The 23,184-nt window shown below is 57.7% G+C and overlaps 4 protein-coding genes across 4 annotated transcripts; 2 read left to right on the top strand and 2 right to left on the bottom strand.

The window, feature by feature from the left end:
- Positions 1-1,613: 1,613 nt before the first annotated feature.
- On the top strand, positions 1,614-6,338 carry BESB_008650 (G-patch domain-containing protein; the record flags this gene model as incomplete). Its single annotated transcript, XM_029359619.1, has 2 exons — positions 1,614-2,642; positions 3,186-6,338. The coding sequence occupies 2 exons, from the start codon at positions 1,614-1,616 to the stop codon at positions 6,336-6,338; spliced, it is 4,182 nt and encodes a 1,393-aa protein (XP_029222532.1).
- Positions 6,339-8,746: 2,408 nt separating this feature from the next.
- Positions 8,747-16,655, bottom strand: BESB_008640 (XPG N-terminal domain-containing protein; the record flags this gene model as incomplete). Its single annotated transcript, XM_029359618.1, has 15 exons — positions 8,747-10,087; positions 10,407-10,505; positions 10,912-11,107; positions 11,201-11,418; positions 11,635-11,742; positions 12,001-12,063; positions 12,669-12,815; positions 13,348-13,452; positions 13,737-13,784; positions 14,248-14,341; positions 14,817-14,871; positions 15,025-15,089; positions 15,470-15,568; positions 15,965-16,005; positions 16,635-16,655. The coding sequence occupies 15 exons, from the start codon at positions 16,653-16,655 to the stop codon at positions 8,747-8,749; spliced, it is 2,700 nt and encodes an 899-aa protein (XP_029222531.1).
- Positions 16,656-19,188: 2,533 nt separating this feature from the next.
- On the top strand, positions 19,189-19,497 carry BESB_008630 (uncharacterized protein; the record flags this gene model as incomplete). Its single annotated transcript, XM_029359617.1, has 1 exon — positions 19,189-19,497. The coding sequence occupies one exon, from the start codon at positions 19,189-19,191 to the stop codon at positions 19,495-19,497; it is 309 nt and encodes a 102-aa protein (XP_029222530.1).
- A 454-nt stretch (positions 19,498-19,951) lies between these two features.
- BESB_008620 (SPFH domain / Band 7 family protein) lies at positions 19,952-22,778 on the bottom strand (the record flags this gene model as incomplete). The annotated part of the gene is made up of 6 exons (XM_029359616.1): positions 19,952-19,997; positions 20,391-20,530; positions 20,760-20,918; positions 21,203-21,462; positions 21,887-22,048; positions 22,673-22,778. The coding sequence occupies 6 exons, from the start codon at positions 22,776-22,778 to the stop codon at positions 19,952-19,954; spliced, it is 873 nt and encodes a 290-aa protein (XP_029222529.1).
- Between the last annotated feature and the right edge of the window lie 406 nt (positions 22,779-23,184).

Raw genomic sequence — 23,184 nt, 5'->3', positions numbered from 1 at the left:
CTGCCACTCCCTAGTCTTTCTGTTCAATACTGAAACACGATCTTCCCTTATCCTCGGCGTGGCTGCTCATACCCTTCAACGCTGCGCTGAAAGCCTGGCAACTCATTAGCCAGCACGACGGGTTAGGCATTCGCACCAGGAGAAAGTCTGCCTTTCAGTTTGAGGAAACCCGCATGAAGTGGCTTTTTTAATAGGCGCCCCAAAAACATACATCTGCATCGTAAGCAACTCAGCATGCGTCTGCGTATTTCACCTCTGTCGCCGACGGATGCAAATTGCCCTGCGTATATACGAACGTTTCTCAGCTTGCGTTTTTTCGATCATGAATGGACAGAGAGGTCAATCATCCCAAAGACGCCTATTTGATCTGAGCGATGCGTATGATGCGCCCATGCCTGAGAATTAATAGTGAACCCATGTATATGTAGATACGCACTCTTTTCGAACCGGATGAGGTTTCATCGACTTGAGACGCGACAGCCTCACCATAACACGCGTTAAGCCTCTTCTCCTACGCATGTCAAAAGGCGAGGGCAAGCGCATGTGAAATAAGCATGTAATCATGGGGAATCTAGTCACCAGAGCTTTCAGCGTTCGCCCCCTGGCGGCGGCTCTACAAACTCTAGGGCTTGAAGCGGCGACGGGAGTTTTTCTTTCTCCACCCCCTTTCACAGTGGTGCCGTGAAGAGCCTACACCACTTCGACATGATTTCAGGAGTGTATTGTAAAGACTGCGTTTCACAAAAACAAATCTCGCATGGTTTTCGCCCGAATACCCGAGATTTACGCCGCGCATGCGTCCGCGAAAAAACGCTGGGCTGGACTGCTTCGAACTTGCCAAGCATGTTGGGTCGCCGCCGAACCCGCCACGCCCGATTCCTTCTTTTCTTCTCGGGATAAGGGGCTTATTCCGCGTAGAGTCCCTCGTTGTCAGAGGGAATATGCATCTAATTCCTGCTCGCCTGCCGGCTTCTCCTGTGTGTGAGTCGGGAGGGGGGGATCAACCCGCCTGACTGAGGAGAGGTCTTTCGTTTTTTTCTCTTGTCATTCTGCTCTTTCCGCTCTTGCTAGCAAAGAATCCAAAGAGATCTACTTCTAGGGGCTTTTTCAATTTTCCACCACTTCTTATCTCGCTCCTGTCCCTTTGCGACGCCTGCATGCTTTAGACTCGTACATGCTCTCCTGGCCTCCGTGTTTCTTCTTTTTTCGCTCCTAATCTCTCTCTTCACTTTCTCGTATTTCTTTTTCATTTTTTAAAACACCCAGTGGAAGACTGAAAGACCGCTGAAGCGCGAGACGCCCCTTGTTTCTCTTTTTCTTGTTTGCCCCCTCCGGACGGCCTCTCACTCCTCGCTCTCTTTATGCCTGCCTTCGTCTGATCTTCGTTCCCTGTCAGTCGTTCCCTGCTCTCCAGTTTCGATGACCCCTGGCAGCGGGTGACGCAGTTTCCTTGGCCTCTCCTCGCGCGGGTCTCGAGTTCTTTCATCCCCCCTCTGTCGCTTCCTCTCGCCACTCGCCACGCTCCTCTGTGGGATTCCGCGGCTCATTTCTGTCGCCATTCTCGTTTCCTCGACATTTTTGCTCCCCCCCATCTCGCCCCCCCCGGAGCCGCGATGAGCGGCGACGGATCGTCCGCGGCGGGCGGGTCTCGCCGGCGCGGCGGTTCGTCGTTTTCTTTTGCTGCCTCCGCTCGCGAGGCGCGCAAGCATGAGCAGATCTACGGCGTGTTTGGAGGCCCCGTCGAGCCCGATGACGAGGAGAAAACGAGTCACTTTCTGCTGGACAGCAGCGACGACGAGGCGAGTCTCTACGCGGGCGGCGGGAAGGTGAAGGGCGGCGCGATCAAGTTCGTGAAGGGCGGCGTCTGGAAGCCCAGCAGCGCCGAGGGGGAGGCGAAGAAGGCCGGCGACGGCGAAGCGAACCCCGAGAAAAAGAAGAAAAAACGCAGAAAATCTTCGTCGCCTGTGCGGGAGGAGAAACTCGCCGCGACCGAAGACGATGCGGAAGCCGAACCCGAGGAGGACGAAGGCGGCGTCGCCGGCCTCTCGCTCCACGACCAGCTGCTGAACGCTCAGGTGCTCAAAGAAGTTCTCGGCGACGCTTACGAGTCGAGCGAGGAAGAAGATGAAAAGGAAGAAAAGGCAAAAGACGCGCCGGCGAAGACGCCCAGCGGAGTGCAGGGATTCCAGTCTGCGGCGTCATCGCCTCCTACCGCCTCGTCGAGTGTCTCCAGCGATCCTGCGGGCGACCGCGAGGCCGCGCGCGAGCAGAAGCGGAGGAAGCTCGAGGGTGAGGCGGCTGCCCCTGCCGAGGCCGCGAAGGACGGTGCAGAGGCAGCGTTGTCTTCAGAGAGCGATTCGTGTAGCAGCGAGGAGGAGGAGAGAACCGGCAAGTCGAATCGCTTCGAATTCTCCAGCGACCGCGCGAAGGGCGGCGCTGAAGGTCAGCGAGGCGACAGAGACACCGCGTCGCTCAAAGTTGAGAGAAACACGTGGGGATTCGCCAAAATGGAAAAAACGTACGGTGTGGGCTTCAAGCTGCTCAAAAAGATGGGCTTCAAAGGTGGAGGCCTTGGCCGCCACGGCACGGGGGTCGCTAACCCCATCGAAGTCCGCGTCAGAGAGAAAAACCGCGGCCTGCAGGTAGGCGAACTCGAAGATGCATCGACTGCTCGAACTTCCCTCTCTCGCGATCTGTACCTAGCCATCTGTGCATCTATCTGCTTCCTACCTGGTTACATAGGTCGCACGATATCACTGGGTTCGTCTTTACCGTCCTCTCTACGGATCTACTTCTCTGTGCTCTCGCACCTCTTTTTATATAAATCATTCAGATATTTATATACATATGTATATATGTATATATATAGGTATAAATATAGATATATTTATGTATCTGTATGCACACTTATATATACATATACATAGTTGCGCAAGGGGAGCTTGCTGTGAGGGTGGGTCCCGCTGCCCTGCGTTGGTTTCGGCGCCGAGTCTTTATCTTGAACTGTACCATTGTTCGTTTTCCAAGGATTTTTACCTGAGCGCATCACGGCGCCGTTCTGTTTTCTTTCGCGTTGAACGCGCTGGCACAGTTCTCTGCGGTGGGTTTGGGGTCTCCGTGGCCTCGTCGGTTAGTTTGCTGGTTCGGACGCTGCATGCAGTTCCGTAGAGTTTTTTTATTTTCAGGAGTCCGGTGAGCGCGTGGGACGTCCTTCTACGGGCAAGGGTTCGACAGCGCTCGACATTTTGCTGGGCAAGCGGGACGACGCGGCGAGCGGCTTCTCCGAGGCTTGGAAGAAGGGCGGCGACAAGTTGAGCGCAGCCGAGAGGCGGAAGAAACGGCTGGCGCAGACGGCGGCGGAGATCGCGGCAGAGGGTCGTCTGCAGGCGCAGCGGAGTCGTGATAAAGTCGCCGCGGCTTCCGTCCGCATCCTGGACATGACCGGTCCCGAGATCCGCGTGATTCAGGACAAAAACGACCTGCGCGAGACGCTTCTTCACCACAAGCGCGTTGCCGACGGCGCCGCCGACGAGGACGACGACAACATCCTGCAGGGTCTCGCGGAGGGCGACGGCGACGAGACGGGGCGGAAGAAGGGCGCCAAGCTCGCACGCGATGCGCCGCTCCGCAGCCTGCAGCTGCAGCTGCGCCACGTGATTCAGAATGTGCAGGACGAACTGAGACGCGTCGTCTTGGAGAAGAAGGAGCAAGAGGCGAATCTGCTGAGGTACACCGAGGCCCCCAGCGACCCAGGTGAAGCCGACCTCGACGCTGAGGACGTGTGGGACGCGAGGGAGAACAACGACGGCGAGGAGAAGAGCCACGACCCGAGCGCCGCGGCGGCCCTTGAGCGCTCCATCTTTGCTTCGTTGCGCAGCGCCCGCACCCTTGCGCGGCGCGTGAGCCAAGTCGAGGACGCTCTGCGGCGCCTGAGGGAGAAGCTTGACTTCAGCGGCGGGGCGTCGCACGGAGCCGCGACCTGCGAGGAGGAGGAGGACAGAGGAGGCAGAGCGAAGGAGCGAGGCGGCAGGGAGGAAGACCGGCGCGAGGCGTCCTGGGGAAGCCGGCGCCGCGACGGGCGATCGCGGGACGACGAAGAAGACGAAGAGCGACGCCGCAGACGCAGAGAGAAAGACGAGGACGACGAACGACGGAGAAGGCGAAAAGAGAGAGACTCTGCCGCCGCCAAGGGAGACGAGGAGAGGTCCAGAGAGCGCAGGGGCGACGACGACCGAGAGGACGACCGACGCGGCTCGTCGCAGAGCGAGCAGAAGCACCGAGAGAAGTCGCGAGAGTCTGCAGATTCGAAGGAACGAGGCAACGCCAGTGAAGTGAGGAGTCGCAGCGCGAGCACGCCGGCCGAGAGACTCAGCCGAGACCGGAGTACGAGCCCGCGGGAAAGCCCGAAGGCGGAGGCCTCCAGCAATCGCCTGCCACGCGGCGCTCCATCGCCCAGTCGCGCCGGCGATCCCTTTGGGCTCGACGAAGCCTTGGAGCTGGCGAAAGACTTACACACGCGGTGTCCTCTCGAATTCCGCATGCTCCACGTCCCCGCCCTCCTCACGGCGGTGCTTCGCCCGCGGCTCCAGCGCTCGCTCAAAAACTGGCGGCCGCTCGCGCCGTCTCGGGCGGCCTCTTCGTCGCTGGAAAGTCCCTCAGAGCCCGACTTCAGCACGCAGTTGCCCGTGGCAGTCGGGCGCCTGGTTGCCTTCTTTTCTGCTCTTCAACAGCGCGAAGCGGCAGAAGTCCGCGCGCTGCACCTGGCGCTCGCGCGGGCGCGAGGGCTGGACGCGTCGGAGGCCTCGGCGTCGCCCGACGGGCTGGCGGTGCACTCGTGGCTTTTCCCGCTTCTTTCGGGGCGGGTCGAGGGCGCAGTTCTGCAGCGCCGGCGGCAAGAGACCTTCACCTTTCGCCTCGCGCTGGATGGCAACACGGCGGCGCTGCGGCTGCGGCGGCTGTCTCCGCAGGCGTCCGCAGAGTCCTACCGCCTCGGCGCGTACGCACTGGAGCACGTGCTGCGGCTGACGGTGTTGGAGACTCTGCGGACGGCGCTGGTCAACGACTGGGAGCCCGACGAGGGCGAGGGCACACGGATGAAGCGCGCGGAGGAGAGCGGAGAGAGCCGTGGCGCGGCTGAGGCGGAGACGGGCGCGGCGGGGTCTGGCGAGACCCGCGGGGTTTGCGTGCTGACGTTGGTCGAGCGGTGGCTGGGGGCGCTTCCGCCAGACGCGGCGCGGTATTTGATTGAAGACGTGATTCTGCACAAGTTGCTGGAAGCTGTAGACCTCTGGAACCCGGTCAAGGCACGCGTGCCGATTCACACCTGGTTGCATCCCTGGCTACCGCACCTCACGCCCGTCCATCTGCAGCTCCTCTCTTCACCACTGCGGCTCAAGATCGGGCTCGCGCTGGACGCCAAGTGGAAGGCGACGGACCGCAGCGCAGTGAACCTGTTGGTGCCGTGGAAGGAGATCTTCGACGCCTACAGCTTCGCCGCGCTTCTGCAGCGGTCTGTCATGCCCAAGCTCCACGAGCACCTGCTCAACATGCCGATCCGACCCGATAAACAAAACACTGACGCCCTCCACGACGTCCTCGTTTGGGCGCCGCTCCTCCCCCTGGAGATGCTTGTCAACCTTTTCCTCACAGCCTTCTTCCCGCGCTGGCTGCAGCTGCTCAAAGTGTGGATCAGCTCGACGCATGCCGACTTCACCGAAATCCTGGAGTGGTATTCGGGTTGGAAAGAAATCCTGCCGCAGGCGCTGGTAACCCACCCCCGCGTCCAAGGCGTCTTCGTCGAGGCGCTGCAGCTCATGAACTACGCGTCCGCCGCGCTCGGGCTTCCTGTCGTTCCTCAAGCCCCCGCGAACGGCGCCGCGCCGCTGCCGCCCGACGCCTCCGCCTTCCCGCACCCGCCGCCCGCCACGCCCCGGGCCGTCGGGCCCTTCCCGCCCCGCGGGGATCCCGGCTTGGGCGCTGGCGCCGCCCCCGCGGGTCCGCCGCCCCCGATGCCCCCCGAGGGGGGCCCTGGCGACGGCGGACCCGCGGGGGCGGCGCCCGCAGTGGGCGCAGTCAGCCTGCTCGAGTACCTGGAAGGGCTCGCGAAGGAGAAGGGCCTGCTGTTCAAGCCGAAGCTGGGTCGAATCGAGGAGGGCAGGCAAGTCTACGCCTACGGGAGGACAAACATGTATGTGAAGGACAAAGTCATCTACGTCAAGGGAAAGGCCGTGTCTCACTGGACGGCGGTGGAAATCGAAGACCTCGTGAAACTTGCAACCGGCGAGTTGACCAAACTGGGGTCGTCCTCTTCGTCGTACTCCGGGGGAAGGGGTAAGTAGGAGGGAGTGCCTGCGAAGGCGCCGACAGGGCACACCTGCGTGCGAGCACCGGGGGATTCTTTAGCCAGAAAGCAGAGGAGCTACGGTTTTCGAAAACGTGTCAAACGGCCGCACAGACGACGCAGAGCCAGGATGGCGGCAGCGAGAGTGCACACGGTGAGGGGGGAGGGGGGGGGGGGAGGCGTCGATGCGGCTGCAGACGAGGGACTGTAAGGCAGACACAATACATGAGATCACTCGTGGGTGATTGCAGCGCCTCGGGATTTTTGTTTCCGTCGAACATTTGCGAGGCTCAAACGGCTCTCAGGGAAATGACCATGCAAACGCCGTTGCCTCCGTACAGGGATTCGTGCATACATACTCCCAAATGTTCGTACACAGCAGATTTTCCCCTTGCTGGTCTCTCCGTTCGGACGAGCTCCCGATTTTATTCATATTCCTTCTTAATGGCATGCGAAAACACACACGCAAGTCGCGTGGCCCCTGTAGGATTTGCGTCTTCGATCCGCTTAGTCTCTGGCAGATGTCCTCACAGGAAGTGTAGCAGAGTTACTCGTTGCGCCGGTGGCGCCGATTCATAGAATCCCAGCGACATCTGCAAGAGCGCAAGGTCAGCTAGGCGTCTTTCACCACCTAACGCTACACCCTCTGCACCGGGGTACATGTATATATATATATATATATATATACTTGTACAGTTTGTAGAGGGTGGTAAACGCCTGTGCAGAAAACTTTACCGACAACGCTGGTGTTCGGACTGACCCGCAAGGAAAGAAAGCAACATCACTGACCGACTGTTCATGTCACCTTCTCACGAGATTATGTATGTCTATATATGTATATCGATTTCTATATGTATATATATAGTATATATATATATACATATAAATCGATATGAGATGAGACGAGAAGGGTCTTCCGAAAATCCGCCTTTGTCCGCGGTAGAGCGTTAAGTGTAGCTGTATCCTTCCGGGATCTGCCATCTCAGTTGTTCATTCTACTGAGGTCATCACAGGCGGCAGAACCCCTCTTAACGTTGAACACGCATTTCTCTGTCAGTTTTTTCAGCCGCGGCAGAGCCTGCGATTCAGCATGGTGGTCCACTTGATGTGGTATCGTGCCTTGATGTGTAATACATATATAAATACGTATACTACACTTCCTAAAGAGGTATGTAGATACACAAATATATATATATATATATATATATATATATATATATATATATATATATATATATATATATATATATATACTGGACATCGGACATATATACATATGTCTGTACGTACATATATATGATGAGCATTTACATAGGAAGATCTGTTTCACAGACGCCAGTGCGTGCTAGGCGCGGGCTTACAAAGACCGAGCTTCCGGGGTTGCTGACTTAGTCTGACGTAGCTGTGAACAGCTCGGTGTGTAGCAGTGTAAGGCAACTGCGAGACTCGAGGCACGCTGAGCGTCGTGCGCCAAAAAAGCGGGGGCGATGCAGCAGCCGCCGCTGCTCCAGTATCGCACTGCTCGTGGACTCGAGGAACCGCGTGACTTGACGTGGCACGCGGCGGCTGTGTACCGAATCTCACAAAACTGATGGGCGGATAAAGTGCGGCGGAGACACAGGAAGGCGATGGGTCACATGCTCTCTTGTAGCTTTCCGCATCGATACAAGGAAATAGGCTTTTGCACGGCCACGCCATAGAGGCATACGCACATGCGTGCAGGTAGGATTGTCTATTCAATTGCATGTACGGGGGGTAGGGTGCAGGGAGACAATGGAGAAAAGATCTGCCAAGCGCGACGAGGGCTGTCGTGTTGTCGTGTGTCGCTGCCGAGTGAAACGGGACTAGAGTCTCCCCGATATTCCTCGCGGGCACCTGCTTCAGGCTCATCTGCTGTATATTTCACTGTACTTCCCGCATGCGAGTGATCGCAGGTTGTGAGGAGCACAGCCCTTGGCGCCCCCGAGCCTCGCGTGCAGATGAAGACGAAGCGCCACTTTTCCCGCAGACCGCCAGCTCCTTCCTGTGACCCAACCGTTCCACGTCGGACCTGACACATGCGGATTCACACTGTTTAGAAATAAAAGTCGGTGGGTGCCTGCGGGCGCGGCGGCAGCTTATGGGATACACTCACTCACAGCTGAACAGTGAAGAGCTGCTGGCGTGCCTCCATGAGGCGATTTAGAATGAAACGCACATCCCACGTAACTCTGAAAAAAACTTTGTTCTGTTCTACTCGCTTGCGCGGCGTCTCCGGATGAAGGCATGGAGGAGACTCGAAAAGCAGGATGACTCGTTTGTCGTTTTGGCCTTCGGCAGAGCTACGCAACAAGCGAACAACTCAGTCCGCGCCCTCACTCGCAAGGGCAGCGCACGTGTGTAGACGCCGATGTGCAGTCGCGCGAGTTATCTCTTCTTCGCCTTCGTGAAGGAAACCGGAGAGCGAGGCTCCGTCTCCTGCCAGCCGCCGAGGCGCCACCGCGTCCGCACAACGTCGCCAGCGCCCGACGCCGCCTCGAACCCGGCTGCGAACTTTTTCTTTTCCTTCTTGGCGGTCGAGAACGCGAAGAACGAGAGGCAAACCGAAGACGCGGAGACTGACGAAGACTGCAGGGCCGGCGCAGATGCGGGGGAAGAGGAGTCTTGAGAGGAGAGGCAGGAGGAGGCGGCAGAGGTGGACGTGGAGGCCGGTGTCGTGGAGAGACAGCCGTCCTCCGTCGAGCGAGCGTGCGAGGTCTCTTCGCTCGTCCGCGTCTCTGGGGAGAGTCCGCCCTCGTCTCCGGCCTTCTCCGCCTCGGAGGCGCCCTCGCCGGCGCGGTGTGTGAACGCCCCGAAGGCGGAAACCTGCGAGAGACTGGCGACAGCGGAGTTTCCGCGACGCGCCAGCGACGACGAAGCGGAAGGAAAACTCGAACTGCCACGGGCCTGGCTGCGTTCTTCGTCACTCTGTCTGCGCGATCCGCTGTCTCGCGGTGCGTCGGTCCGCTCTGCCGGTGCCGCGCACGTGACGTCGACGACTCGTTTCCTCTTGACTGCGAGAAAGCTGAGCTTCAGCTGCCCTCCCTTGCCTGGCGTCTCTGCCGACACGACGACCCGACTCCTTTCTTCCTCCACTTCCTTCTCGACGCGGCCGCGTGGCGCCTTTTCGCTCGCATTCTCACACTGGCTGTCTCCCGCGTCGGCGTCCTCTGCGGCGGGCGTCGCCCGGACTTCTCCGCGTGGCGCTGCGCCCTCGCAAGCCCCAGCTCGAAAGCGCTTCAGTCCTGCGCTGCCCGCGGCATCGGCGACCCGCGGCCGCTTCACACTTCCCTCCACGAAGAGCGAAAACGCGCCCAAGGCACGTGTCACGCGGCTGTCTTCGCTCTCCTGCGCCCGCGCGGCTGTCTCCGCGGTCGCGGCGCCTTCGGGCGCAGGCCCGCGGCCGCCCCACACGAACGAGGCCAACGCGGCTGCGGAGGCGGGCGCGACGCGCCCCGAGTCCGAGCCCGCGAGCGACTCCAAAGGCCTACACACGGCGGACTCGGCTGCGCCCGACGACGCCGCGACAACAGAGGCCGACGCGGTGCTTGGACCGGCGGACGCAGAGGCGCATGCAGAAGAGCCTGCTGGCGAGGGCGGCAGGGGGGGGGAGGGAGTCTGGAGGAGCTGGCGCTCGCGGGCGTTGACGGCGAGGATGTGCGACTCGTGGAGTCGCACCAGGGCTCGCGAGCGGTAGTCCTCCACGAGCGTCTTCTCCTTTCTGTTCAACTGCGAAATCGCGCACAGAGAAGCGGACATAGGAAAAATAAAGTAAATAATGTTAAGAGAAAGCGCAGAATACTTCCGGAGCACAAAGACGTAACGTGCGCCGCGCCTGCAGGAGCGGAAAGCCTGAAGGTAGCACGTGCCTTCTACCCGCTCTCTCGATGCGCGGCGTCACGCAGAAAATGCCACAAAAATGAAAATTCAAGCCCCACTGGGCGCCGTGGGCACCCAGCGCAGGCATGGGCGCGCAGCGATAGGCCACTAGCACTCTTCGTCTGCTTCGACGAGAGGCTGAAGCAAAACGAAAGCGTGGATCCCTTACCAGCGTCGCTCGCGGCTGATGCGTTCTTGGATTCAACAGGCCGAGTGCATAGGGGCGGAAGTTCTCCAGGCACTCCCCCACAATCCTGGCTCGAGCCGCCTGCGAAGAAAAAACGCGCAGTCAGTCGCCGGCAAACACCCGTGTAGAATGAAGTGGCAGTCTCGAGAGAGAGGCGGAGGGAGGACGTGCCAAAAAGCGAGTCGTCGGCCGAGCAGAAAACAACCAAATCTGCCAGTCGCCGACGAAGCAGCCAACAGGAAACCAAGTGCAGCGCATTCAAAAAAGAACCGGAAGAAAAGAAACTCGACGCAGGCACTTCTCGTGTAAGCGAAGCCGGCCTCGGGTCGCGTATGAGGCGAGCTCCGCTTTTTGGCGAGTGCCCTCTCTTTGCAAAATGCGGGGCGATTCAGTTCGTTTTTGCTAGCGCTCATATCATGGCTGCGTCTGTCTCTGTGCATGCGGCTCCGCCGGCTGCAGATGCGGTGGAGCCTCGGTCGCGTCTCACTTCGCCTTCGCTGTCGTCTCGCTCGAGAGGATCGAGGTCTTCCGCGGCGCTGCCTGCTTCGCCTGCGGCGTCCGTCTTCCAGCCATCGTCCGCCTGTTTGATTGCCTGTGTTCGCTGCCTTCGGCTCGTCTCGCACGTCTGCGTCTGCTCGGGGGAGACGTTCTCCTTCTCCGTCTCAGACGACTCCGAGGCCTCGCTTGGGCGAGACGCGCCCGCAGCCACCGTCCACTTCGGATTCATTGCCACGGAGGCGTGCCCGCGCCGCGAGCCTGGAGCCGAGGCGGCAGACGTCGACGAACAGACGGCAGCGGAGGCGCGCGAGAGAGACGCCGACGCCGAGGAGGAGTCGCTGAAGGCGGTGGGCGAGGCAGAAGAGCCCGGAGCACCGCAGCGCGACAGCGGAACCGAAGAGGCCGAAACGACGTCGCCCGTGCTCACGTCGTAAACTCGATGATGCGTGAAGGCCACCATGGCGGTCCGGTGGCCGCGCAGCACCTTTTCCTGCGGCTGCGAAAAGAGGAACGGCGCAGAAAATGCGGGACTAAGGTAGGGAGACGCCGCGCTCGCCCGTCTTGACGTGACTCCCTGACGTGGGCGCGCCCTCTCTGTCAAAGAAAGCAGCAAAGCTGAGGAGTGCAGTGTGACGCTCACAAGCCCGCCGAGGTGAGCTCAGCGATGGGAGAGGAAGCTCCGCGCGAGGGCCGCCGCGCGAGTCGAGCTGACCTGCGTGAGCTTCTTCTTCCATTTGTCGTCCTTGAAAAGATACATGATGACGCGCTCTAGCCGCCCGAGCTTGTGCACGAACTTGCAGGCTGTGCTGATGCCGAGGCCCTGAAAAGAAAAACAAATACGCCTTCCGTGCCAGGGTGAATCTTGCGCGAACCGAGAAAGGCGACGACCTTCGAGCACCTGGCCGCAGCTACAGCCGCCAAGACGGGATCGCGTCTGCTACATCGGAAACATGGTTCTGTAAACTTAAGTACATGGAAAGATAGTAAAAATCGTCTAGAGCTTCGGGGGGCTGCGGACGCGCGAGAGAGAAAGAGAGAAAGAAACTTCTTTTCTGTCGCGCGTCGAGCGCTGACTCACGTTTATGTGAATGTCGTGCGTGTAGTCGCAGCCTCCGAGGACGCACATGGCTGTAAACATCCTCTGGTCAAAGTCGCGGAGGCACTCCAGCTGACCCTGAAAACACCCGATTTCCGCGGTCGCCCCATATAGACATATATGCGTGTGCATATATATATATATATATATATGTGGGCGCAGAATAAGCAGGCTGAGTGTTCCAGACACACTGAAGGAACGGCAGAAGAGACTCTACTGCAATATGGGTGAGGAGCCAAAATGTCATGAAGCACAGGCTTCGAACGCACAGCAGGGATACGACGTCCAGCACCTATGTAGGCCTGTGGCGGGGATCCACGCTTAGACACAAATCCGTATACGCGCCGGCAGGTGTATGCGCATAGAAAAACGTGTAAGGAAACAAAGACTCGAGAATCCAGACGCGGAGGTGTTCTCGGTGGCATGAAGAGTCTTTTGTTCGTGCGATCAGGCAAATGCAGGTCACGCGCCCGCTCGAATCCACGAAGACGATCCCTATCTGCAGAGACGCGAACGGGCTCCACGCCACACCAGGCTCCTCCTTCCGCCGCCTCGCGCCTTTGAGAGGGTCGGCTCACGCCTCGAGTTGCGACAACAGTTTAGCCCGGCTCTCGACCGCAGTGCCTTGGCGGCCATCGTCCGTCGCTTACAAGCTTCTCAGGCAGAGGCGCATGCGCATGGGGGCCGTCTTTGAGAGGCAGGATGAGGCGTTCGCAGTTGCCCTCCTTGTCCAGTTTGAAAAGAACTTGCGCGCAGCCGTGCGCCAGCAGGTCGCTGTCTTCCGATACCGCAGCGGCCTGACAACGAGATGACAGACGCGAAAGGCGTGCGAATGGAGAAGCGTCTGCACAGAGAGCGTGCGGGCGCGAGATGATGCCAGGCGGGCCGCGCGCCAGAGACAGAAAACGGCGGACGCCAGTCGCCGAAGAAAGAAAGGCTCCAAGACTACGCGGGGGCGCGCGCCCTTCTCCTGACGAACTGACACATGAACGCAGCAGTCAGACTCCTGGGCTCCACCTGCCGATGCGGGCCGCCACGCCCTCACGCTGTCGTCCAAATGAATATATATATATATATACATATACATATACATACTTTTTTTATATATTCATATATTTAGGCACACATATATCTGTGTACCCATGTGTGATCATATATTCATGTATATATGTATATACATCTATGATCATGAACGGAGTCACACGAAGCATCCTTGACTAGAGCTGCAGATATATATATATATATCAGATTCATGAATATCGAGGGAGGAGGGAGACAGAATGGCTGCTGGAGTTGGAGCTGCACGCTATAATGGGTTTGGTTGCCTACGATTTTTCCAGTTCGCGCAAGGTATGCAAGTTGCGCATCAGCTTCGTAAGGCGCCACGAGGAAGGCCACGTTAAGCGACCGGCAAGCGGATATAACCGAATCGATCTGCAGAAACCATGCACAGTAGCCGGAGAGACAACACCCTACGTTGCGGCTGCAGCGTGCGGCGGCGGGCTCCAACAGGCTGACACGGAGTCGCCTAGCGCGATCACAAGCGCTACACCCAGCACAGCTGCGGCCTCGCGTGCAGCATCCACGCGAGCTATCCATGAAGATCCACGCCCAGATACACCTCTCCTGTGTTCCTTCTTCGGGTGCGGGTGAGTTCCGTCTTCGGGTGCGGGTGAGGCGACGCGGAAAAATCTGGTTCGAAAGAGGCCCTGGCCTACCATCTGAGGGGTAATGGAGAGCCCCTGCGTGCACTTGGTCAGGAGCTCCTGAAGGCAAACGCAGGAGTGCAACGACATCTCCGTTTAAGACAGAAAGCACTCGGTCGCAGAACCAGTCTTCAAGGGAGGAGGAGAGGGGGGGGGGGGGGGGGGGGGGGGGGGGGGGGGGGGGGGGGGAGACTAAGGCGACTCGAGCGCAGAGTTGTTGCTGAATAGGAGAGACGGGATCTGAAGTTCCCGTCGCCTGAAATTCAAGTCGTACAGACGGCGTAGGCGTCAGCGACACACACAGAGGCGCTTCATCCTACAGGTTTTGAGGCGAAGCACTACGTTTAGACATGCCAGTATGGGCCTTGACGCAGGCCTTCAAACACGGGTGCTTGTGCGTATGTGCAGAGTAATGCGCCTCGTGAGGCAGACATCCGCAGAAACCGATACACTCCGACTCTTGCCTCTGTAGTCTATGGAGAAAGCGAAGGCACGCCGAGGCTCTACGCGTTTGTCAACTGACTCGACTATCGACCGGCGGCTTTCGTCCCGCTCGTCTCGCTTCCTCGTTCTTCCGCAGCAGCTGCCTGGCTTCCTCAGACGCTTTCTGCCGAGCTCTGAGACCCCACAGACGCACACGCGTGCAAACGAAAACAACGTTCATGCTCTAAGGTATGCAAATATACACCCGCACACATAGGTCAATGCCGTAGCTGAGCACCATAAGCACACACACAGGAATGCATATGTATATATACATATATATATATATATATATATATTTGTATATATGAATGTATATGCATACACGCACATGCCCCTGTGGACTGATACCGAACAGCGAAACGGCGAACCACAAAAACCTCGGCGTGCGCACAAACGAGGTGGTGTGGAACTATAGGGGCGGGCGTCCGCAAGCAAGATTCGAAAAGCACATCCCAGACAGAAGCGTCAGCAGGTGAGGCGAGTCCGGAGCGTCTCTCCGTGAAGCCCGCATTCTACAACCTGAGAGAGGCGACCGGTCTCGCAGCTATCGCCGGAGTTCCACCGGCACGTCGTATCTGGTCACTCAGCGAGCGTCTGGGGGCCTACTGTTGTCGCTTGTCGTCTTCGGCGGACTTTGCTGGAATCTTAGCGCCGTCAAACACTGAAGCGCAGAGGGCAAGACACGCAGCGACGCGAGGTAACGTGAGAGGCACAGTCTTCAGGCGGAGGGCTCGCACATTAATTATATCGATGCAGCAGCGCGTTAGGCTTCAGACTTCGAGGCGGGCAGCGAGGCAGACACGCAGAGACTCACCGAGGAGAGGCTCGACTCTGTGGTACTTGAGAAGCATGATCATGTGAACGACAAAGCGGAGGAACCTGCAAGGCACGCCATCACAACGCTCGCTCACGAATAAAAATGACGCCCTGACGCGCATCCCGCGAACCCCGTGAGACCGCGCTCGCGCAGATCAAATGCAGCACTCGAGCCGCTCCACGATTTCCTCGTACTATGTAAATATACGCGAACGTCTCGGCGCGCTTGCGGACCGGCGCCGGTCGTATGCGTTCGCGCAGCTCCATTCGAATTCGTGTGCGACTGGGAGGGTGTTTCGGCACATCCCCGCGCCTGCCGTCGTCTGCGTGCGCACCGAGTACCCTGAGAGCGCCTGCGTGCGGGCGACATGCGACGAAGAGAACTCGAGTGCTGGGCTGCCAGACGCGCGGCGGCGTCTACTCCGTCCTCTCAAAACTCTCACTTGTCGGTTTCCTCGCCCTTGAGGAGCTCCACCGCGGACGCGACCGCGCCGCGATGTATCCAGCCCATCGCGTCGACGCCGATCGTCTGACCCGCGAATCTAGAAACGAAAAGGCACAGAATGGAATTGAAGTGAAAGAATGAGTGGGCAGAGAGCCGCGCATATCTCCCAGGTCTCACGAAAACTGAAAACGACCCGGCAGCGCGTCAAGTGACCGCAGCGCAACGCAAGAAGGAAACAATACCCGTACTGGATTTCAGTATCACCGCAATCAGGCTTTCGTGACACATGTAGTCATTATGACTGTTGAGTAAGCATAGAACCCATGAGCTACTAAGAGATACGAGGTAGCTAATCTACACAACCACGAGCCTCACGCGGAGACGCGAAAACGCCGCGGGTAGCTGCTGAGAGCTGTCTGGAGATAGGCATGCAGGACTCCGCAGGCGCGCCAGGCGGAGACGGCGACAGCGAGCGCCACAAAGAAAGACCCACTCGCTGATGTGCGTTGGCCGCGCGAGCGGTTTTAAGAATTTCTGAACGAAAACGTCCGCAAACAAAAGGTCATGCACAGCTACAAAGTTAAGCATACGGACATCGGATCGCACTCAGGCACGACACCTTCTTGCGCGTGAACACCGCGCCAGAGTACAAAACGTATACTCGCAGCGCCTTTACCTCTATACACGTGTTCGCAGCCGCGCCTACACGCCTGCGTATGGCCGCTGAGCTCGTTCACGCAGTGTGACTGCATGCACGTCACTTTTCTTGCTAGAGCGCCATGCATCAGAGAACTTTCAGCGGCAGTGACACACTGAGGGGACTCTGGTTTGAGGCAGTGGGCTCCAATGCCAGCGGACTAGCGGCACATGAGCAACGCACTTCGTCGAGAAAGGGACCGTTTCGGTACGATGCAAATGGAGGCGACTTTATACGACAGCATATATATATATATATATATATATATATATATATATATATTTATTTATATATATATGCACAGATTTATGTACATATGCAAGTGCAGATAAAGGTATCTTATGGACATGTTTGTAGATACAAGGACGCCTTGTAATTCGCAGAGAAGGCGAGCACCTGGGATGTTGACGAAAGCCATGGGACCCCCGCAGAAGCTCGCGTAGAAACCGGAGAGTGGCGAACTTACCAGGAGATTTTGGATTCCCATTTCGCTTGGTTTTTAGGAACTTTACCGTTGCAGAAAGCGCGAATCACGCGCGCAGACAGAGCCGCAACACGCGTAAGACGCGCTAGGCTCGAGAAACCACGCGTACAACGCAAGTTGCTCGCATACACAGCACCGCACGCATACCATATATATCTATATGTATAGAATGTAATCTTTTACATAGATGTATTGACGCGCATCAGCGCCTCTTCGAGCGAATGACTAGCGCGCATGCGCATACAAAATCCAACAGTCAGGGCAGGCCGCCGACGAAGCGAAAGTTTCATGCGGCGTGCGACACTGAAAAATGTATTCTCTTTTAGGAGCTCGGCGCGGGGCTCCTCTGGCCGCCTCCCCTGTCTGGTCTCGCGCAGTCGACGCCCGTCACATGAAAGAAGATTTCTTCGAAAGAGAGACTGAGATAAGAGGGACGCCTGCAGAGTTTCGTGAAGCCGGGGCTTCGGTTCGTGTCCAGATGCAGCGACAGAAGATAGGTTGCGTGTGTGTGCCTCGTATTGAACGCCGTCTTGACCGCGAAGGTCGCTCCCGCGTATGTAGACACGGCAACGGCAGCAGGGGGATGCCCTCGTAAAACGTCTCTCTGTGGGGACGGATATGGCGGGCGATAAGAGATTCAAAGGTGATCAGACTCCACGTTGGTTGTTCGTGGGCGAAACGTGTCGAAACTAACCCAGTAGCGCAAGACAAGCTTGCGAGGAAGGCGTTCCAGAGAAACACAGGATGAAATCTGCTTGTGACGCTTCAAGCCCCGCGGCCACATTCGCAACTCCTGTAACGAATGCCAACCAGCAAAAGTGCGTTCTAGTGTTATTCAAATTCTCGAAATTCCCCTTGCACACTGCGTGATGCGAGCAGAATCGGCCAGGCGGCGTCTTGTGAGCGCCGGCGCCGAACGCGGAGCCCTTGAGCGAGCCAGAGATGCCGATCGATTTGATGGAAAAGAAATCGCTGGAGAAGAAAAGCAGTAAGAATGTAGAAAACAAGGAGAGAAAGGAAATCCGAGTCGCTGCCTTGCCACCCACCGCCACCCCCCTTTGCCTCGCGCCCCCCCCGTGGCATTTCACGTCTTGATCAGCATGCGCATGCAGTTCTACACGCCGTTAGAAAAGACAAGGCAAGCTCGTTTGGAGTTTCCTGGTTAAAAAGCACCCCGAAAATGGTGAGGGAGAGCGCGTTTTCGTCACAAGTTGCCTTTCAGCCGGAGCAGAGAAGTGTGCACACGCAGAGATCAACACAACCAACAAAGTCCTCACCGTGGTGTCGTGCGAGGGCTCGCGTCTCCACGGAGACAGCAGGCGTGCGCCTGGTCATTTTCGGTTCATCACTTTGTTTCGTTCACGCGGGGTCCAAATTTCTGCCGGTAGGTATGCGCAACGCCCTAGCGCGCAGTTTCATGCAAAGCCGCTCCTTGATACCCTCAAATTGTGGATTTCTCCACCGCGGCAGGATACTTGGTTAACAAAGTGCATCGGCGAGAATTGGCGTGCATAAGTGCCTCATTCAGAGCTTAGGAGTCACAGGACCCGCGACTGAGCCTGAAAAATGAAATTCCTGTAGCTTTTCGTTGCGTTTCGCGACTGGTGCGTGTCTCAAGGGCCACAAACGAACACGAAGACGAGTGAAGTCTTTATTGCCGCACTTCCTCCCATTTCGGTACCACTCAGGATGCCATCCTCCCTCAGCTAGTCGTGTATACACTGATGTGTCTGGCGGCGTCCTATATACAGGTGTTGATGTAGGGTTATTCTCGTAGTTGATTGAAACCATCTTACGCTGAAATGTAGCTACTTTGGGTCATTAGGTGTTCCGTATCTCAGCCTTCATATCTTGGCCTGTAAAGGGCTTCCAGGACAGTGCTAAACTCGTTCATGACAGCAGGCACCGTCATGAGACGCGCATCATCGACAGTGCCTTCGAGGCGGAGACCTGTGAACTGAATTGGTTATGCTCACATTCTGACAAGCCTGATCTTGCGCATCACTCGTTCGTTCATTCCATCATTCCTACCTCAGAAGGGACAAGACATGACGCAGTAGAGGATCTGACATGTCAGACAGCACCACACGACCCTTAGCATCTGCCTCTCGGTGTCGTGGTCACCCGGTGAATCCTTTTCCTTCTTCACGGCCGAAGAAGCGCTGGCAAGCACTACCGCACAGGTAAAGCGCATCCCTCATCTGCCGTCCTCTACACCGGCCTGCGTCGCTCTTAGGCAAGCGGTAGCCCGCGTCGCTTCATGACGATACCTTCGTCGCGACTTGCGGCACTTAGGCGCGCGCGCGAAGGTCATTACGGCCAGGAACGGGTCAGGTTTGTTGTCGTGAAAAACAGCTTGGGCCGCGCCTGAGAAGCACGAAGCCGTGGCAACCGGGGTACTGGCCGCTCGTGCTTGACCATTACACGTATGTACACATATAGGTATAAGGTTGTATATTTATATATATATATATATATATATATTGTGGTATTAAGCTGACAGTGCGAAGCGTAGACTAGTGTCAAGCGGAACCGCATGCGAAGCTGTCTTCACCGGCGCGCCGATGTGTTCCTTGCATGCCTGTGTGTGGCGATGCCCCTATCCATAATTGTGGTCTGCGAGTACACTGAAGCCTCGCGTGCGATGGAGCTCCTGCAGTCTCAGAGAAAAGAGCGCGTAGCTTCCGCGGTCGCTGGCCGCCTGCGCGCACGTTCACGCGCTTCGGCGGAGACGCCGCCGGAGCAGGGAATGTGCACAGACTTGAGGCGCTGCGAGACGGGATCGACGAACCGCGAAGGCAAGAGCAACCGAAAAAAGGGGAGCAAAACGTTCTTAGGAGATTAGGAGGCCGTGCCAGCTCTCGGCACAGGCCCGGAGACCTGTCGGTCGCAAAAGCGACGCAGAGAAGGAAACAACAAAATAGGAGCGACTGCGGCAGGGACGCCGCGGGGTGGGACGGCGGCGGCCATAGAGGAGGAGAGGAAAAAAAGAGAAAAGAGACATGGTAAGAACGGGGACACCCCGTCGCAGAGCCAAGCGGCGCAGGAGCGTCGCAGGCAGGCACGTCGCAGAGCCAAGCGGCGCAGGAGCGTCGCAGGCAGGCACGCCGCGCGAGTGGAGGGAGAAACGAACATCCGACACTTTGAACGATGACGACTCAAAAAGGCGACTCGTCACCCCCAGCTACATGAGCAGGTGACGACGCGCAAGCGAAGAAAAGGATGCGCTGCGGGATGCGACCACCCGCTTTTTCCGCGGCAAGGCAGCTTCGTGGTTGAGCTTTCGAAAGCCCGCCGCTTCACTTGCCGCCGGTGAAGTCCGCAACGCCTGCCTTGAAGTCCTTGCTGCAAACAGAGCACCCAAAAAAAGAAAAAAGAGGGAATATGTCTGCAGAAATCCAACAGCGTAGAGAACAAGCGGCGCGCGGCGACGGGTGAGAGCCGCCGCCAGTAGCTTGCTTGACGACATGATTAGATTTCGACAGGATTAGATTTCAATTCTTCTGAACACGCCCCACCAACCAGCCGTGCTTGGGGATGCCAGCCTTCACGTCGGGATCAGGTCTAAACCCCTCCACCCCCCGTCCCCCCCCGCCAAAGTCATTCAAACATTGATGCCTACGCTCCCCAAATACACATCTTGCCCGCCGCTCAGCGCGTCGAGCGAGAACCAGCGAAAGCCATCAGATCCCTCAAGCGCCGCAATCTCTTTTTCTCTGTTTGTGGGCTGTCGCATACCCCATGAGGTTGAGCAGCAGACTGTCAGAGTTGAGCATGACGCGGTTCGACGACTTGCTGATGGTGTTGGCGACTTCCTTCGCAGTGTCGATGCGGCGCAGCTCCAGGAAGGCGGGGTTGTTCTTGATGGCGTTACCGATCTGAAAAGAGAAAGGCAGGACAGAGGCGAGCTGTGCAGCGCGCGTCTTTGCACCCCTAAACACCGCTTATGCTGGCGACTGCATCACGGCAGCTCAGCGATCCGCGCGACTCCGCGTGCAAGGTGATTCCGAAGTGCCCTGTTTCGCGCCATGCATGTGCCTGGCTCGCTGCATGGACTGCGGCGGAGGTTTTCCGCCTCCTCAGGCGATGTGAGCGTGGCGCCCTCACCAGCTTAGCCGCTTCCGCTTCTCCCTGCGCCTTGATAATCGTGCTTTTCTTCTCCTCGAGGGCACGCAGCACGATGTACTTGCCGCGCTCGGCCTGCTGCTGGGCGACTTGCTTCGCCTCAACTGCCTTCTCGTACTCAGGCCCGAAGCTCAAGTGTGTCTACAAAAAACAAAAAGAGACGTGGAGGCTAGGGCGTCAGGGGCACTGCCAGACCCTCAGGACCTCGAGGTTGGCGCCCCCGTCAATCGACTGCCCTTTGTACCTTTGTTTTCCCCGACTCGACTCCACTCGAAGAGACTTCGCCTAGCGTCAGAGCTCCCCGGCGTCGGCAGCGCGCCCGTTTAATATCCCATAAATCATCGTCCTCCTCGCTCTGCCTTCTGCGGGCGGCTACCCTAACCCTGCGACCCCGGGGGCCTTTGGGCGCGGCGGGATTCACTCACCAGCGAGACGTCGTCGAGGAGGATGTTGAAGTCCTTCGCGCGGTCAACGAGCTGGTCGCGGACTGCGCGGCTGACGACTTCTCTCTGCGTGATGAGCTGCGAGGCGTTGAACTGGGCGACGACGCTCTTGAGCACTTCGTTGATGATCGAAGGCAGCACTTTTTCGTCGTACTCCTTTCCGAGCAGTCTGTACACCGTCGGCAGCTTGGGCACGTCCGGTCGCGACAGCACACGGCAGGTGATGTTCACCATCTGAAGATCTGAAAAACAACAAACCGAGAAAACAATGACTAGAAGATTTTGAGAAAAAGCAATAGCAAACTTTTGCTCCGAATCTTTTACGAGAATAAAATTTTAAACATTGCTCGAGGTTGTCCAAGTGAAGACTTTTCTTACATTTTTACAGGCTGACTTCCAATCCGCATCCTACAGGTCGTCGGCGCCCCCCGGGCTGCCTGTGCACGCGCTCGCATTCGCTCAGATGCGCATATACATATGCATATACATATGATCATGTAACATATGTTATAATACATATATATATTTATATTGTAGAGACACACACGGGCGTATACATGCGTGTTTAGTTGCGTGCATTGCTAAGACGTTAAGCAGGAAGACAGGACGCGAGGTGTCGCATCCGGGCGAGGAGTCAGAACCGAATCCGAGTCATTTTGTACCTACCGCGAGATCCAGAGAGCGAGACGAGTGTGCGGGGCTTGGAGCGCACGTCGTAGATGACTGGTCGCTCGACGAACGGAATGCAAAAGTGGGTCCCCTCAGAGTAGACGCGATCCAAAACACCATAGAAGCGGTTGTAGATGATGGCGCGGTGTCCCGGCTCGACTGCAGACACACGCAGAAAGAGAAAACTCAGTGCAACAGGAGAGAGTGAGAGGGAGAGAGAGAGAGACAGAACACACTGCGACGGTGCAGCCGCGCGCTCGCAGCTTGCAGAAAAACGACGCGGATGCCGGGGTGGATCAACAAAGCATCTCTGCATTCATTTTCGCTCGGAAAGAGGCCAGCGCGCTGCGCGCCCAGCACGTCACTGGAATGAAAACGCGAGAATCGACGCCACTGACTGCCCCGAGACTGGTGAGAACGCGCCGAACTGGGAAGCGGTTCCATTTCTCCCGAGAGCGTCCCATGGTGTGGATTCGCGTGCGAAACTGGGTGAGCCTCTGGTGAGCGCAGGCACGGCTTCAGCACTCCGCATTAATGGGACGTAATCGCTAATTCGAGTCATACTAGAGGCCGTTCGCTTCGAAAGCTCCCGAGCGACGAAGCACACACGCTCGTGTGCGCTGGAAGCCGAGCATAAGGACCTAGCATCCCTTATGTGGCTGAATCCATCCCGAGTAATACGACAGAAACACATGGATAGGCTGGCACGCCTCTCCTCGGTTTTAACGCGCGACCGCGCCCGCCTAGCGACAGGTGAAGTTATTTCGCTTGTTCTGGACCCACCGTTGTAGAGGGAGTAGTTGAAGAGCCCGATGCCGCCGGTGGCAGCAGCGAGGGCCGCAGCGCCCAAGCCGCCGAGGCGCCTGATCACGCCGGGATCGACGTTCATTTTGTAAAAAAGCAAGAGGCTGCGTTCGCAGGCGTTTCAAAAGAGTTGTCTATCGGATACCTTCCGTGAAGGGGACTCTCGCTGAGACAGGGCGATTCGCGAGGAAGCAAAAAGCCTGCGAAACCCGGAAAGGACACGGAGAGAGAGACGGGATATCCGCGCAGATGCGGTGCGTTGTCAATCAAGAAAGAAAAAGCTGGAGATAAAGACGAGACGAGCGAACACTCGCAAGCAAGACGAGGAGACGGTCACAACGGCGAGGGAAGCACGGAAGTCGTGTGCAGCGAGGGTCGCGTACGACGAATGCGCCTGAGTCTGCGGAGGCTATTCGCGCGGAAAGAGGAGGCGGCAATTCGGCAGTTGAGAAAAGGGCACTAACGCGACGGCTTTGCCTGCGTTCGCGATG

The sequence above is a fragment of the Besnoitia besnoiti genome, chromosome I (genome assembly GCF_002563875.1).
Source record: "Besnoitia besnoiti strain Bb-Ger1 chromosome I, whole genome shotgun sequence".
NCBI classification, from domain to species: Eukaryota; Apicomplexa; class Conoidasida; order Eucoccidiorida; family Sarcocystidae; genus Besnoitia; species Besnoitia besnoiti.
The sequence above is the reverse complement of the archived record's forward strand: the minus strand, read 5'-3'. Positions and strand labels throughout refer to the sequence as shown.